Source organism: Halichoerus grypus, chromosome 5, assembly GCF_964656455.1.
Source record: "Halichoerus grypus chromosome 5, mHalGry1.hap1.1, whole genome shotgun sequence".
NCBI lineage: Eukaryota > Metazoa > Chordata > Mammalia > Carnivora > Phocidae > Halichoerus > Halichoerus grypus.
The window spans coordinates 168,195,892-168,212,175 of NC_135716.1; the positions used below are offsets into that span (position 1 = coordinate 168,195,892).

Consider the following 16,284-nt stretch of genomic DNA (forward strand, 5'->3'; position numbering starts at 1 on the left):
TGGGAAGAGATGGGCATACTTGGAAGCGCTCACTAGCCATGGATCAGCAACCCAGCATCCCGACAGGCATAGACTTCAGCTATAGGGCCCGGGCCACTGGTCTGCACACTTGGTGGACAAGTTACCAAGACTATCTAGTTACCAAGTTAGTTGCCAACCACTAGTTACCAAGACTAACTAGTTACCAAGACTAGTTACATTCATGTCCGTCTTATACTTTCCATCCTTGTCCCCTCCAGGAGCAGATTTCTGGTTCTAATACAGAAGTCAGAGGCACATGTAGATTCATTTTAGATAAACTGATTTTATTTTGTTGAAAGTGTCTGTGTAAAATGAACACCTATACAAGACTGGTTTGGGGAAGGGAGAAGGGCCAGAGATGGAGGGGGGACAGGTTTGTGCCCCCACAGGTGGGAAGATGAGGTGGAAGGGAATTTCTTTCAGCCCAGCTTGCCATTCCGTCATTGGCGAGAGAGGATGGCACAGAGCTCACTTCACTTTACCCCACTCGGGGAGGGAGGAGCAGAAATGGTGGACGCGTAGGCAAAGGGGGGCATCTGGGGTGACACATGGACTAGCACTACTTCCAGCCTTGAAGAGAACCCGGGGATGCTCTGTCCTAGACATGTCAGAGGCTTGGGGGCTGAGGTGGTCCTCAAGGCCAGAGGTCAGGAGCCAGGGTACTGACCAGGGTCAGAGGTCAGGAGGTCGGAGGTTGCTCTCTGGGGTCAGGGGGCAGAGACAGGACTGCTCCTCAGGGTCAGAGGGCAGGGGGTGGGAAGATTGTTCTCTGGAGTCAGAGCTCAGGACTTGGGAGTGGCCCTCAGCCTGCACCACTCCCCAGCCTCCCAGGCCTTCTGAGTAGAGCTCTTGGTTCCGTTCCTTCCACTGTCGGAACTTCTCTCCTGTCAGCTCGGGGTCACCTAGCACTTCCTCCAAGGCCTGCAGCTCCTGCAGCTTTGCCTGTGAAGAGAGTGGTGGCCAAGGCACCACGATCACCCAGGGAGAGGGGCAGAGCCCAAGTGCAGAGCTCACTCTGGAGTCCAGGGCTTAGAACCCAGCACCTGGCCGGGTCTAGCCCTGATCCTCACATTGGGAGGCTGGCTCTGAGAACCTAGAACTTGGCCCAGTCCACAGCTAAGCCCAGAGCTCAGGGCCAGGAACCAGAAGCGAAAGCCCAGAGCCCCGTCCTTCACCGCGCCCGGTGCCCTCCCGCTGACCTTGAGTGTGCTCTGTAACGCACGCACGCGGTGCGCTCGCTCGTTGAGCTGGGGGTCTCGGTTGCGCCGCATGAAAGAGCTCCGCCACTGTTCATGAGTGAGGGGCTGCGGCTGGCCCAGGAGGGACACGCCACCCTGCCTCAGCCCCTGCACCATTCCTTCCAGCGCCCCTTCACTGTTGTCTGTGGGAGGGGGAAGCAGATGAGGATGTGCCCATCCCAGGTCCCCCCACCCTCCATCTCAGCTCTGAACCCCAGCAGAACACCTGCTGGTGGGCCAAAGGAAGTCCGTGGGCTGCCCTGCGTGGGGGTGTCTGCGGGTGACGTGTCTCCATGGAGTGGACTCCAAACTTGGGCTGGGCTGGGCTGTGGGCAGGGTGGAAGGAGAGGTGGGTATCATTCTGAGCCCTGTAGCCTGTTATCCGCTCCCCACCAGTCTCCTACTCACCGAGGCTGAGCGGGACCCAGCCTCATCGTCAGGGTCTTCTGCTTCTGTCTCACTGTAGCAGTCTGCGGGGGGGAAGGAGCAGATGGGGAGCCCACTAAGCCTCACAGGGTTTTGGGAGGCCCGGGAGCAGGATAGGGCATTGGAGCTCCCAGCCCCCATTCCCGGAAAGACAGAGGCTCAGCTGAGACCTGGTGGGAACACCCCTGTGAGACACCCACCTTCCTCTCGGGGCAGGGAGGCCCGCCCTGGAGACTGGTACTTGGAAATGCAGGTAATGAGATGGCGCACCCACCTGTGGAGGGGCAAATGGGTCTTGCAGTTTTCACCTACTGTATGCCAGGGGATTTTCACCTGTATCATCTTCTAACTTAATCCTCAGAGCACCTCTGAGAGGTAGGAACTCTTATTAACCCATTTTATAGATGATGAAACAGGCTTGGAGAAGTGAATGCCTTGACCAGCCACTATCAGAGAGCTGAGATCAGAATCCAGGTTCCTGAGCCAGGCTTGCAAGCACTCACGTGGGAGCTGGGCGGTCAGAGGGGGTGGCACTCACATGCTCAGATCCTCCAGGGTATCAGCAGCGAAAATGAAGGGTTTGTACATGTCATGGGTGAGCTGGAACACACTGCCAGGGAGCAGGGGCGCCTCACTCAGCCTGGCTGTGCCCATCCAGAGCCCGTGAGGCTGCCCTGGGAATCCAGCTACCTGCTGCCCCCCACCCCCCACTTCTTCTCTCTCCCTTTCTCGCCCCACTCCCCGGTGTGTCACACTCCAGGACTTAACTATTTTTTCTTCTGATCCTGTCCACTTTCCAGACTGTAGTTGGAAACATTGATGAGGCCCTCAGCCTTCTCATCCTGGGGAGAAACACAGTGTGAGGGTCAGCTTGCAGCCCCACTACCCTGGAGGCCCAGTCAGGCCCCTGGGGGCAGAGGGGAGAGAGTGGCTCCTGGGCTCTCCAACCACAAATCTCCCAGTGCCAGGCACCTGGGGGGCTCAGTAGGTGAAGCGACTGCCTTCGGCTCAGGTCATGATCCTGGAGTCCCAGGATCGAGTCCCGCATAGGGCCCCCTGCTCAGCGGGGAGTCTGAGTCTCCCTCTGACCCTCCCCCCTCTCATGCTCTCTCTCTCTCTCTCTCATTCTCTCTCAAATAAATAAACAAAATCTTAAAAAACAAAAACAACCCCCCCCCCCAAATCTCTCAGTGCCTAGAGCTCAGGGCAGGAATCTGGGGTGGGGGCAGGGGGTGTGACCAAGGGGAGCCTCTGAGCCAGGAAAGGGGAGCCAAAGCTATCCAGGAAAACAGCCACAAAAGAGAAGACTGCTTATGCATTTGTTCTGTTTTAGAGACACAGGAAGCTGCTCCAAACCCCTGAGCTTTGCAAAGGCTCTTCTCCCTTCCTGGTTTTTTTCTCCTTTCCATCTGACTAGCCCCCAGGCACTGATTTCTCAGGGGGCCTTCTCGACTCTTCAGGCTGGACTGTCCACGTCCGCCGGGCTCCTACCCATCCCTGGGCTTTTCCTTCATCCTAGCGTGCGTTCCCCAAGCTGTCCTTGAGTGCGCATGCATCCTCCCCGCTACCAGCCCGGAGTAGCAGGACTGTCCCAGTCTGCCCTATGTCCCTAGTACGCAGCCCAGAGCTGGGGGGACAGCAGGCACCTGAATGCTCACTGAACCAATAGGCAGGATAGACGGAGTCACAGAAGAGGAAGGGGAGGTGGGCAGAGCAAACGTGACTCTCCACGCTGCCCGGGACGCCTTTCTCAGCCTGCTTTCACGCACATCTCCGTTCGTTTCTCTCCAAAGAGTGATCTCGTTTTCCAGATAGGGCTGGGGTGGTGGTGGGGCTGTGACCACAGATGGGGGTGCTGGCAGAATAAGGACAAGAACCGGGGCTCTGAACCCCCTGCGGCCCCGTGCGTGTGGCGGGGGGCTCACCCGGGGCTGGCGGTACCAGTAGAGCGTGTGTCTCTTGAGCACAAACCAGCAGCGGCGCCAGCGCGGGCCCATGAAGCCACCGGGCGCCTTGCGCAGCAGGAGCCAGCCGTCGCAGTCCGGCTGGCCCAGCTCCCGGCACGACACCCGCCGGCGACTCAGCCGTGTCGCCACGCCTGCGGGAGCACAGCACGGCCCGGGGGGGTTAGGGGCTGGCGAGGCGTCCTGGACCCCCAAACCTGCTCCCGGCCCCCCCCCGCCAGCATTCCCAGCTGATCTTTCTGAACCCGTTCTCTGTGCTTGAAATGTTACAGGTGCCTCCCTGAGGCAGCGCTGCTCTTCCGCTTTCGAGACGAGGAAATGGAAGATCAGAGGAGCCCAAAGTCACAGAGCTGGTGAGAGGCCCAGGCTGGAAGCACAGGCTGTGTGTGAGATGGGAGCGGTGGTCTTGCCAAACACTGTAAAGACTTCGAAAAGGGCGCCTGGGTGGCTCAGTTGGTTGGGCGATGCCTTCGGCTCAGGTCGTGATCCTGGAGTCCTGGGATCGAGTCCCGCATCGGGCTCCCCGCTGGGTGGGGAGTCTGCTTCTCCCTCTGACCCTCTCCCCTCTCATGCTCTCTCTCACTCTCTCTCTCAAATAGATAAATAAAATCTTAAAAAAAAAAAAAAGACTTCGAAGAGCTCGTATCAGGGACCCCCCAGCCAGTCAAGTGCATCTCTTACCTTTTGATTTATTCCGACCAGAAACAGGACTCTGAAAAGGCCATAAGCGGTTAGAGAAGGGTCTGGGTCCAGAGCCACACAGCCCTCCTTGCTGAGTCCTCACCTTACCTTGTCAGGCTGTTCTGGGCCTTCCTGAGCCTCCGCTACCCCTGCGGGCAGTGTGGCTGGGGGCGCAGGGAGAATGGGCCGGGACTCAAGGTCAAGCGAGGTGGAGTCTGTCAGGAGGGAGGACAGAGAGGAGGGCCCATGAGCCCAGCCCCAGGCTGGGCAGTAAGGTGAGGATGTCAGAGTCGGGGGGTCAGAGCCAGGCATCCCACATGCCTTGCCCGGGGCATCTGCCACCTGGTGAGACTTTGAAACTACCTGTCCAGGTAGGGCTGGGTGCAGGACTTGGGTTTGAAGTCAGGTCAAAGGCAAAGACGTCTTCGGGTGAGGCCCTGGGGAGAGCAAGAGGAGATGGAGATGAGTGAGCCCGTGGCACCCCTGCCCAGACCCACCTGCGGCAGAGCCTGTTACCTGGGAGACAGTGCGGTGAAAGCCAGCGAGGGGCTCGTCAGCTGTGGGGAGCCCGGGACTGGAGGAGGGGTCTGGGGAACAACCAGAAATGGTGATGGAGCTGATGACAGGGGTCTGAAAGCGGGACGGGGGCAGGGCTGGGGGGCAGGTACCTGTGGAGGGGTCTTTGGCACGGGGACCTTCTTCAGCACTAAGCTGACGCCAGCTGGCTCCCGCAGCAGCTCCCTCACCACATTCTTATGGGGCCAGCCCACCTGGACGGGGCAGGGGGCAGGGGGCAGGGGGCAGGGCAGGGACCCTGGGCTGATGCAGCTGCCCAGGGGGCTCCGGGGTAAGCCAACAGCCCTCACCCTCGCCCTCAGCCTCCTGCCACTCCTCCTCCAGGAGGCCTCCACCAGCCCCTTCACCTTGGCTCTGCCAAGGCCACTGTGACCTGTGAGAGCTGGCTCATCTCACGGACAGCAGCTCCCACAAGCCTGGTCTCCACAAGGCTCTCCCCAAGGGCCCCTCCCCACCCACCAGCCCTGGGTTTTACTCAGTAGCCCCTTCACCTCCCCTCCCCCCGACCCCATGTCCCTCTCCTCCCCACTCACCACCACCTGCTCATTGACCTGGACAATCTCGTCTCCAGGAAGGATCTGCAGCCAGGAGTCGGCAGGGACCTGGTATGGGGGGGGGGGCTGCTCATAGGGTTCGCTCTCCAGGGGCCTGAAGCGGGCTCAGCTGGAGGGTAGGGCCTCGGGGCGGGCAGCTGAGAAGGGCGTGGGATTCCCACCTGGGTGCCCACACGGGACACGAAGTGCAGGCAGTTACTGGTGGTGTGGACTTCCAGGCCCTGCCGAAGGAGAGGCTGCGGTCACTGAGAGTCCTCGGCGGGCGGAACTGGGGGGAGAGCTGGCCCAGGTAGGCACTGGCCGACTTGCTGTGTGACTTCGGGCCTGCCACTCCTCTCAGGGTCCCTGCCTCCTCCTCCAGTAAGGGCCGGAGGGAGGCTGGGCTTGCTGACTAATGAGGTCGGAGATTCTCAGCAGCCCTCCTAAAGGGATCAGCGGGGCTGGGGCAGGACAGGGGCAGGCCAGGGGCAGGGCTGGGGGCTCTGGTGCTCTCAACTAGTCAAAGATTAAAGCAAGAAAGTCTGCGTCCTTTCCCCAGTCCCCTAACCTGCCGCGTCTGTGTCCCAGGGCTGGAATGTGTCACCTGAGACCACACCAAGCCCCTCAGGACTGGAGAAGGTGCTTAAGGACGTAAGACCCCAGGAAAGTCCTCTGGGCCTTTAACAGCTGCACAGAGGAGGCCCCCAGCCATAAGAGCACAGGATTCTGTGTGGTCCTAGAACCACACTTCAGGGCCCAGACAAGGCTGCCAAGAGGTCAGAGCTCACCAAAGGATGGTCCAGCTGCACGCGTTCCAGCACAGCCCTCTGCTCCAGCAGCTCCTGGGGGCTGCAGCTCAGGATGTGGTGGCAGATCCCGGCCACGTGGCTGCACTGCGGGAGGGGCGCAGGAAGCTGAGCCTGAGCCCCAACACCACCCCAACTCCCCACTCAACCAAACCCACACTCACAATCCCCAGCACTCTGCTCTCCTTCTCAGCCGCCGGACTGTCCTAGAAGTAGAGGGCCAACAACAGGGCCTCAGAGCTTTGGCTCCAAGGTCTTGTCCTCCTGATGCCAAGCCCCAGAAATCACCATACATGCCCTCCCCCGCTCTGCCCTTCCCCCAGAGTCCAACTTCCTGAGACGCCCCTGCCAGCTAGAAGACCCGACACCCCCATCGCCCCTACCCCGTGGCCAGGCCTCCTTTCTTCCTGCCCCTGCCTCTTCCCAATCCCCACACCGATCCTGTGCTGATTCACAGGTTATAAAAAGCTCTAGCCTGACTTGTTCTCTACGGCCTGGGCCAAGCCTGGCCCTTGGTTCTCCTACCTCCTGCAAGGCCTGGCCCAGCTCCCCGCACAACTCTCCAATCTTCTGGCAGGCTGAGAAGTCATTTAAGTGGGAGAAGAGATACCTGGCAGGGGGAAGGATGGTAGGGGAAGTGGTTAGGGGGCTGTGATGACCAGTCAGGTCACGGAACCACTCAGAGCCAACTACTCATCTGCCACATGGGGGGAGAGAATATCTGCTCTGACGGGTTTCACTTGGGGTAGAGGAGATGACTGATACATCGACAGAGCTTAGCACAGGACTTATCTGTCAAGCGCCTAAGACGTGCCAGGCCCCGCTCTAGGCACTGGGGGAGACAGACCTTACACACACGATTACGTCAGTAATGAGATAACTCAGCTGCTGTGAAACGTAGGGAGCTCTGAGAACCTGCAACAGGGAAGGCTTCCCAGAGGAGGTGGCATTTGAGCTGGGACCTGGGGGACAAGCAGCAGCGGTTGAAGGGAGTGGAGAAGCCCTCTGTGCAGTGTTAGGACGGTTATGATTACAAGCTGGGGGTGGGTGGGGACCCAGGCGCCCCGGTACCCCGCACAGACCAAATAACCTCTTTGCCCGGCTCCACAACATCTGAACGACAGCCGAGCTCTGTTCTTCTCTCCCAGGCCCCGAAGGAGGCCAAGGATGAGAAGGGTCCCCTCACCAGTTGGGGTCTTAGGAGGAGCCCAAGGTACCTATTGAGCCAGAAGAGGAGGGTCCGGGCCTCATGGGCCAGCTCCACAGCTGCACTGAGGACATCAGCAGGGGGCTCGGCACAGCCTTCCAGGTGGCCTTGGACTAAGTTCTGGAAAGCATAGGTCCCCTCGAGCAACCCCTCGGTCAGGCTCTGAAGGTTCTCTGTCTGTAGCCCAGAGCTCTGTGCCAGAAAAAAGGCAGGTTATTCCCTGGCAGTGGCCAGCCCCCCACCCGCAACCCCCAGGGGGTGGCAGCTGCAGCCGGTGTGGCCACCATTCTCTCACCAGGGCCCGGAGCTGTTCTACCCCTTCCAGGATGAGCTCCTGGTGGCCCAGAGGCCACACGGTCAGAGCCTCAAGGCTTCGGGGACAGAGCTGGAGCAGGTACTTGCCAGACAGCTCCCAGTCCTCAAAGCAATAGTCCTGCAGGGAGTCATCGAGGCCTGGAGGGAGAACAGGGGTGGCGTGGCCTTTCAGGCCACTTCTTCACGCCCACAAAGCCCTTTTCCCTCCCACCTGTTCCTAACCACAATCCTGGGACCCAGGCTGTGTTCTGCCCATTTCACAGATGAGACTACTGAGCAAGTAACTTAATTGCTCTGTGCCTCAGTTTCCTCACCTGTGAAATGGCAATAATAAAAGCACCTACTTTCTGCTCATGTGGGTATTAAATGACAGGATGCATGTCAAGCGCTTGACCCATTCCCTGGTTCATGGTAGACAGTAACAGCCGCCAGACTCTTTACCCTGATCTACAAGGCCCTGTAAGATCAGGCCGCCACCTGCCTCTCCAGTCTCATCCCCTGGCACAGCCCCTCAAACTCAATACTTTAGATCCAGAGCACTAACTCCCTGTAGCTCCTGGAATGCTCTTTTGTCTCAGCGTCTTCGTATGTGCTATTTCTTCTGCCTGGATTGTTCTAGCTCCTTCACTGCCCCCGCTTTTAATCTAACTCCCCTCAGGAAGCCTTCCATAACTCCCCAGGGTAGGTCGGGGGCTGTCTTGCTCCCACTGCCCCTCAAGCTCTGGGCCATAAATAACTGTTCGTCTCGAACTCTAGCCCATACCTGGCACAGGATAGATAAGGCAGACTAAAAATAGGAATAATATCTATCGAAAGCTTATTGTGTGCTAGGCAAAATTTTAAGGGCTTTCTACATATTAACACATTTGGTGCTCACTGAATGTAGAAGATAATGACTATTGTTATCTCCATTTTATAGGTGGGAAAATTGATACAGAAATTAAGAAGCTTGCTCACTCTTTGAAGGAATTCCTTCCATTCCAAGTCAGGCTCCGTCACTGAGGAATGTGAGTGTCATTAATAGCTCCCCTTCATTCCCCGTGTGACATTAAGAACACTGGGCTGGGAGTCCCTGGACTCCATGGCTACAGCCTCCGAGCAGCTCCTTTGCCATGGACAGTGACCCTGCTGCGCTGCCTTCCTCCCCAGTCTCCTACACTGGGCCACACAGGCCAGGCACCTGCCAGGATTGTTTCATTTTGTCTACCTCATGAGGTCATTGCTGACTTTCTCATCTTATGGATAGAGAAACTGAGACCTCTGGTCGCAGAGCTGGTGAGTGGAGGGGCAGGGCCTGGAACTCAGCCTGGGAGTCTGACTCCAGCCCTGAATCTCTGCTTTTCAAGGGCTGGTGGCCCTGAGCCCTGGGCCTGCCAGCAGCGTCCTCCGTTCCCCTTCACTCCCTTGGGAGCTTCCCCCACCCGGAAGGCTGTCGGGACTCCCCTCCCCTCTCCCAGCTGCAGTCTGGGCCGTTTCCCACCCATCGGGGCTCACTGACGGGCCAGCACGTCCTCCCCCGAGGCCCCGTGGGGCTGGGCCAACCCCTCCGGTCTGACCGGGCCTTCCTTTTCTCTCTCTGGGAACCTCAAGGTGGGGAGAAGGGAAAAGACAGGAGGACCGGCCCTATTCCAAAGCCCAAGCAAATCACTTCCCGGCTCAGTCCCTCAGTTTCCGCTTCTGAAAAATGGGTTTAATAACAGCCCACCGAGCCCTGGGGCGGAGGGAAGCTAAAGACAGTGGGCGAGGGCGCGCGGGGGCCGCCCCGCTGTGTTCCTGACCCAACCACCGCCTCCCCGCCGCCACCCTGGCAGCCCCTGGCGATGCTGGGGCGATGGGAGACCCCCTCAAGTTCTCGGGCCCCCCGGGGTCATCCCGCCGATCCTTCTGCCTAGCACAGTACCAGGTACCCGGCAGAAGCTCTGTAAATTACTTGACCCACCAACTGACAGACTGGCTCGTCCTTCTTCCTTTCCCTCTCCCGGTCGCAGCGCCCCTCAAGCCCGACTCTGCCCAGGCCCACCTCTCAGCCAAGCTGCCACCTTCCCGGGGGTCCAGCTCGCTACCGGCTCCATGGCCGAGACCGCCCGCCGGGAGCCGCTCCCGCCGGGTCCCGCCCGCGCAGGAATTTCCGCTCCCGGAGTCCCGCCTGGGGAGGGACCGGGGCTGGGCGCTGGGCGGAGCCACCGGCATACCTGGGCCCAGCTTGGACGGCCAGGTGAGGCGCTGCCCCGCCATTGGCCCGCCGCCTGTCCGCCTCCCGCCCCGCCCTTCAGGCGTCCTTGGGCTCCTGGGCGGCCCGACCCGAGGCCGTGCCCCTGGTGTGCGACCCAGGCGGCTTGGGAGCGGGCCGGGATCCCGCCCCGAAGTGCACTCTGACCTTTAGGCTCCAAGAAAGAAAAGGAAGGAAGGAAAGAAAGGAAGGGAGGAAGGAAAGGAAGGAAAGGAAGGGAAGGAAGGAAGGAAGGGAAGGAAGGAAGGAAGGGTCAGAAAGGTGAGCAAGAAGCGCAGCAGCAAAGCACAGAGGTGAGGGAGTCAGCCCTGGCTGCAAATGTCCGTTCTGCAGTTTGTTGGCTCCCTGACCCTACCCACCCAACCCACCCAACGTCAGTTTGTCTGCAAAATGGGCTGCTGTGCATAGTACCTGTGTTAATAGCTCTAAAACTTTTCGGAATAGGGGTTTTTAGTTCCCCCCTTTTTTGGCACACAGACCCTTCTGGCAGTCTGGTGAAAGCTATGGACCCTTGCTCAGAATAGTGCTTTTGGAAGCATTAAAAAAAAAAATGCTGAAGGTTACAAGGAAGAGAATTATAACTAAAATATATTTAAAACACAAATTTACGGGCTGCCTGGGTGGCTCAGTTGGTTAAGTGTCTGCCTTCAGCTCGGGTCATGATCCCAGGGTCCTAGAATCCAGTCCCACATCAGGCTCCTTGCTCAGTGGGGAGCCTGCTTCTCCCTCTGCTACTCCCCCTGCTTGTGCTCTCCCTCTCTCTCTCTGGCAAATAAATAAAATCTTTAAAAAAAACAATAACAACATACAAATTTATGATTGGGGTGCCTGGCTGGCACAGTATAGTGTGCAACTCTTGATCTTGGGGTTGTGAGTTGGAGCCCCACGTTTGCTGGGTGTAGAGATTACTTAAAAAAAAAAAATCTTAAAAAAAAACCCCAAAACACCACAAGCCTCAGCAATCAGACAGCAAAAGAAATAAAAGGCATACAAATCGGCAAAGAAGTCAAACTCTCACTCTTTGCAGATGATATGATACTTTATGTGGAAAACCCAAAAGACTCCACCCCAAAACTGCTAGAACTCATACAGGAATTCACTAAAGTGGAAGGATATAAAATCAATGCACAGAAATCAGTTGCATTTCTATACACCAACAACAAGACAGAAGAAAGAGAAATTAAGGAGTCGATCCCATTTACAATTACACCAAAAAACTGTAAGATACCTAGCAATAAATCTAACCAAAGAGGCAAAGGATCTGTTCTCAGAAAACTATAGAATACTCATGAAAGAAATTGAGGAAAACACAAAGAAATGGAAAATATGTTCCATGCTCATGGATTAGAAGAACAAATATTGTGAAAATGTCTATGCTACCTAGAGCAATCTACACATTCAATGCAATCCCTATCAAAATATCATCAACTTTTTCACAGAAATGGAACAAATAATTCTAAAATTTGTATGGAACCAGAAAAGACCCTGAATAGCCAGAGGAATGTTGAAAAAGAAAACCAAAGCTGGTGGCATCACAATTCCAGACTTCAAGCTCTATTACAAAGCTGTAATCATCAAGACAGTTTGGTACTGGCACAAAAACAGACACATAGATCAATGGAACAGAATAGAGAGCCCAGAAATGGGCTCTCACCTCTATGGTCAACTAATCTTTGACAAAGCAGGAAAGAATATCCAATGGAAAAAAGACAGTCTCTTCAACAAATGGTGTTGGGAAAATTAGACAGCTACATGCAGAAGAATGAAACTGGACCATTTCCTTACACCATACACAAAAATAGACTCAAAATGGATGAAAGACCTAAATGTGAGACAGGAATCCATCAAAATCCTAGATGAGAACACAAGCAGCAACCTCTGTGACCTCGGCCGCAGCAACTTCTTGCTAGACACATCACCAGAGGCAAGGGAAGCAAGGGCAAAAATGAACTACTGGGACTTCATTAAGATAAAAAGCTTTTGCACAGGAAAGGAAACAGTCAACAAAACCAAAAGACAACTGACAGAATGGGAGAAGATATTTGCAAATGACATATCAGATAAAGGGCTAGCATCCAAAATCTATAAAGAACTTATCAAACTCAACACCCAACAAACAAATAAGTCAATCAAGAAATGGGCAGAAGACATGAACAGGCATTTCTGTAAAGAAGACATCCAAATGGCCAACAGACACATGAAGAAGTGCTCCACATCACTCGGCATTAGGGAAATACAAATCAAAACTTCAATGAGATACCACCTCACACCAGTCAGAATGGCTCAAAGTAACAAGTCAGGAAACGACAGATGTTGGCGAGGATGCGGAGAAAGGGGAACCCTTCTACACTGTTGGTGGGAATGCAAGCTGGAGCAGCCACTCTGGAAAACAGTATGGAGGTTCCTCAAAAAGTTTGAAATAGAGCTACCCTATGACCCAGCAATTGCACTGCTAGGTATTTACCCCAAAGATACAAATGTAGTAATCTGAAGGGGCACCTGCACCCCCAATGTTTATAGCAACAATGTCCACAATAGCCAAACTATGGGAAGAGCCCAGATGTCCGACAGATAAATGGGTAAAGAAGATGATAAAGAAGACACACACAGGAATATTATGCAGCCATGAAAAAATGAAATCTTGCCATTTGCAACCAGGTAGATGGAACTAAAGTGTATTATGCTAAGTGAAATGAGTCAATCAGAGAAAGACAATTATCATATGATCTCACTGATAATGTGGAATTTGAGAAACAAGGCAGAAGATCATAGGGAAGAGGAAAAAATGAAACAAGACGAAAACAGAGAGGGAGATAAACCATAACAGACTCTTAATCGCAGGAAACAAACTGAGGGTTGCTGGAGTGGAGGGGGGGTGGGAGGAATGGGGTGACTGGGTGATGGACATTGGGGAGGGTATGTTTTGCGGGGAGCAGTGTATTGTGGAAGACTGATGAATCACAAACCTGTACCCCTGAAACAAAGAATACATTATATGTTAATAATAAAAAACCCCACAAATTTATGATATAGTAATGTGTTTATTAGCATTAAATAAGACTGTCAGGTTAAATTTTCCTTTTCTAACGATATCACGTGTTGTTGTTCAACTAGAAGAACGCTAAACTGTGGGGTGGTCTTTGACTCACCTCTTTGCACATATTTATCAGTTAACAACTAAACATAGGGAATGCAGGAGCGTAATGGAGAAGCCTGGGTCACCAGCGTGAGAACAGGTAGATACACCATTTGGTCACTGATCCTCTACTAGGCCTAGAGGTGCCCAATTAATGGCAGCTACGTAGCAGCAGTGTCTGAAAGAGTGTGATTTAATAGTGGATTAATAACTATGATGATTTTGAAATAGTCATGAGCATATATAATATTGAGATAGTTGAATAACTCTACCTTGATATAAAAATATCTGTGATTTCAATACGTGGCAAAGCCACAGATGCTCCTGATATGTCGATCCATATAGAAGGAAATGGTCAATTTGTTCCCATCCAAGTTTACGGGGCCCCTAAATTCTGAATCCCAGTTAAGAGCCTTTCTCTTAGAACAAGTCTGAAACATATTGTTTGTAGCTGTCAGCATCGTCACCATCATCATCCCAGGCCAGGGGACTCCCAGGACTTCAGAATCAGACAGAATCAGTTCCACTTGCTGTGTGACTGAGCCTAACCTCAATACCTCTCTGAACCTGTTTCTTCCTGTCTAAACAGGGACACCTAGACCTTAGCGCTGTGAAGATTTCCTTGAAGTACTTTGAAATCTGTCCCATGGGATAGATCTGAGTTATTATTGCTTTAATTTTGTGGAAAGGGGCCTGGCCCTCTGACTGTGTCACTTTGGGATTCCTACCAGTGCCCCAATACCCAGCCTTCCAAGCCTGTCATGATCTTGCCCTCAAATCCAAATTCCGCACTTGGCCTATGGATGGCTCAATATAGCGTGTGTGTTTCAGTTGTCATCATTTAATCATTTCACATACAAATCCAGTTCTCTGGAACTTGGCCAGCTCTACTGACCCCTCCCCACCTTCACATGTGGCATCAAACATGAATGCAGATTGTTGGCTGCTTCTTTCAAGGTCCCCGCAGGTCCCTGCAGGCCTTGCTCCCTCAGTGGTGACCCAGTAGGCTCCAAATATGCAACACGGCCCTCACCTCTCTGGTCTCCTCCTTTGCCTCATGCTTCCTCACACCCTGCGCGGCACGTGTCCCTTCATCACTCCTCCGTGCTGCGTCCCCCTTTCACATTTTTGCCTCTTCCTTCAACAGCCTCCCTGTGGCACTCTGGGGAAGCCCAATAAACACAGACCCGTCTCCACCATCCTGATTTCATCAAACACCTACCCTGAGCCAGTCAGCCCCTGCCCTCCCTGAACACGCAATCCTGTAGGGGAGAAACAGACAGGAACTCACCACTTGTACTCATGTGCTCCCCTAAAGGACTGGGGGCCTCACATCCACAACCTTGCCTTTATTTTGTGCCCCCAGCACCTGGCAGGGCTAGGCAAGTAAGGGTAGAGTAAATGGTAGCTTCTATTTTAAAGGTAGTTTTATGAGTTTATAATAAAAGTTATTTCTGCACATTTGTTGTAAAACATTCAAAGGTTAACAGTAGGTCATTATATCTCTATTCCATTCCCAAGTGGGAACCACTGTAAAATTTCCATTCTCTACGTAGGCAGATACTCCACATGCTATTCTGAAAATGTGCTTTTTTTTTTATTTTTCATTTTATGAGACAGTCAATGCCAAATGAAATAATATACAGTCACTACTTAGAACGCTGCCTGACACAGTTGGTGACTGTTTCTTAGCATGCCATGGACAGCTTTCTTAATCAGTATATACTAATCTCCTTTTACTATTGTCCCCAAACCAAGAATAGGAAAGTCCCTGCAGGAACTTCATCTTGGGGAAAGAAGTGGTATGTGCTTTTCCCCAAGGTAGGGGCCGTTGATCCAACAGAAACCAAGTGAAAAGGCTTACCAATGTTTGGGGGGGGGGGGTTTAACAAGGCACCCTGCCCCTCCCTTGCTGAGGACTCACTGGTGATATCCAACCATCTGAGGGGTAGGGACAGAGCCAGGACCAGGGCTGGGGAGACCCTCCTAGTACCTGGTCCAGGTCTAAGACTCCCGAGCGCTACCAGGCAGGGCCTCTCCTGCCTACCCAGCCTGGCCTCCCTGGTGAGTGGGGGAGGTGCTGCTCAGGCCTGATGCTGATCTCTCTTGACAGCTGCTCCTAAGGCTGGCAGGACGGGCCGGCGGGGGAAGGGACCAGATTTAAAGGTCCAGCTGCCCCGCCCCCTGCCAGACCTGGGAGGGCAGACGCTGGTGAGCATCCTCTGAGGCATGGCTCTCATGTATATGAGAGATCAGAAACCTCTGCGCCCTGATTCCCGCTCCTGGGTATCATGAACACCACTAGCCCTCATTCCTGCTTCCCACCCCACAGGCCGCCAGGGAGACTGCCCCACCATGAGATTCCGACGCCTGACCCCTGGCTACTTCCGGGTACTACAGGTAAGTACCTCTCACCGACGGCTTCTGCCACCGGCCCCCTACTTTTCCGCAGCATTGCTGGGCTGACCCCCCAGCAGCCAGGCTGTCACGTTTCCTGCCGCCTGAGCCGCCAGGGCCCAGATGGGCAGTGAAGCGAGAGGGATCGGGGTGGAATCTCCCTGAGGCGGCAACAGCATCCATATCTCCTTCACCCAGCTGTATCTTCTCAGCTCCTTCCCACCCTCTACCTTCCTGGAAGTCTCAACTGACCCCTCAGATGGACCCTCTGTGTACCTCCAGATGCAGATAGCTGGGGAGCTGAAAGCAGAGCCCCGGAGCCCACTGGCTGGGGTTGTGGCTACACTGCTGGCCGTCCTTGGATTGGGAGGCTCCTGCTATGCTGTCTGGAAGATGGTGGGGCAGCGGCGGCCGCCACAGGCCTGAGGATAAAGTAGGCGGCCTCTCACCTGGGTCCTGGGGAGGTGACTCAGCGGGGGCTGCAATCTCGGGAGGCCATTTCTTTTCTGAGGGCCAGTCCCTGCTCTCACTGGGGAGCAGGAGAGTATAAATCTGATCCTCCCTCTCCCCTTCACTGAGGGGGCTCCATCTGGGGGCTCCAGCTCAGATGCCAGGACCCCCGAGGGAAGGCAAGGCTCTAGGTTCCAAAGCTAGACCAAGTGGGGAATAGACACCCTAGGCCCTGTAAACAAAAGTAGCAGAAAAACCCCACAAGGCAGGAGCTGGGGGGAGTGGCCTGGAGGTTAGAGAGTCA

General features: G+C 54.6%; 2 protein-coding genes across 5 annotated transcripts; one reads left to right on the forward strand and one right to left on the reverse strand.

Moving 5' to 3' along the window:
- Nucleotides 1-284: 284 nt before the first annotated feature.
- Nucleotides 285-9,899, reverse strand: CNKSR1 (connector enhancer of kinase suppressor of Ras 1). 4 transcript variants are annotated; one of them, XM_036114508.2, is made up of 21 exons: nucleotides 9,788-9,899; nucleotides 7,748-7,905; nucleotides 7,463-7,644; nucleotides 6,771-6,855; nucleotides 6,410-6,451; nucleotides 6,228-6,332; nucleotides 5,622-5,681; nucleotides 5,440-5,508; nucleotides 4,999-5,100; nucleotides 4,847-4,917; nucleotides 4,694-4,767; nucleotides 4,439-4,545; nucleotides 4,331-4,361; nucleotides 3,611-3,783; nucleotides 2,454-2,527; nucleotides 2,224-2,295; nucleotides 1,886-1,959; nucleotides 1,668-1,729; nucleotides 1,486-1,585; nucleotides 1,221-1,402; nucleotides 285-963 (listed from the first exon to the last, which is right to left on the reverse strand). In XM_036114508.2, exons 1-21 carry the CDS (start codon nucleotides 9,837-9,839, stop codon nucleotides 694-696), a joined length of 2,145 nt encoding a protein of 714 aa, XP_035970401.1. In that variant the 5' UTR covers nucleotides 9,840-9,899; the 3' UTR covers nucleotides 285-693. The 4 variants fall into 4 exon arrangements, with proteins under 4 accessions (XP_035970401.1, XP_077929737.1, XP_077929738.1 ...); XM_078073611.1 differs by having other exon boundaries at nucleotides 3,332-3,783; XM_078073612.1 differs by lacking the exon at nucleotides 9,788-9,899 and adding an exon at nucleotides 8,725-8,761 and having other exon boundaries at nucleotides 3,332-3,783.
- A 5,597-nt stretch (nucleotides 9,900-15,496) lies between these two features.
- On the forward strand, nucleotides 15,497-15,956 carry ZNF593OS (ZNF593 opposite strand). The gene has a single exon (XM_078073614.1). The coding sequence runs from the start codon at nucleotides 15,813-15,815 to the stop codon at nucleotides 15,954-15,956; it is 144 nt and encodes a 47-aa protein (XP_077929740.1). The 5' UTR covers nucleotides 15,497-15,812.
- The last annotated feature ends 328 nt before the right edge of the window (nucleotides 15,957-16,284 follow it).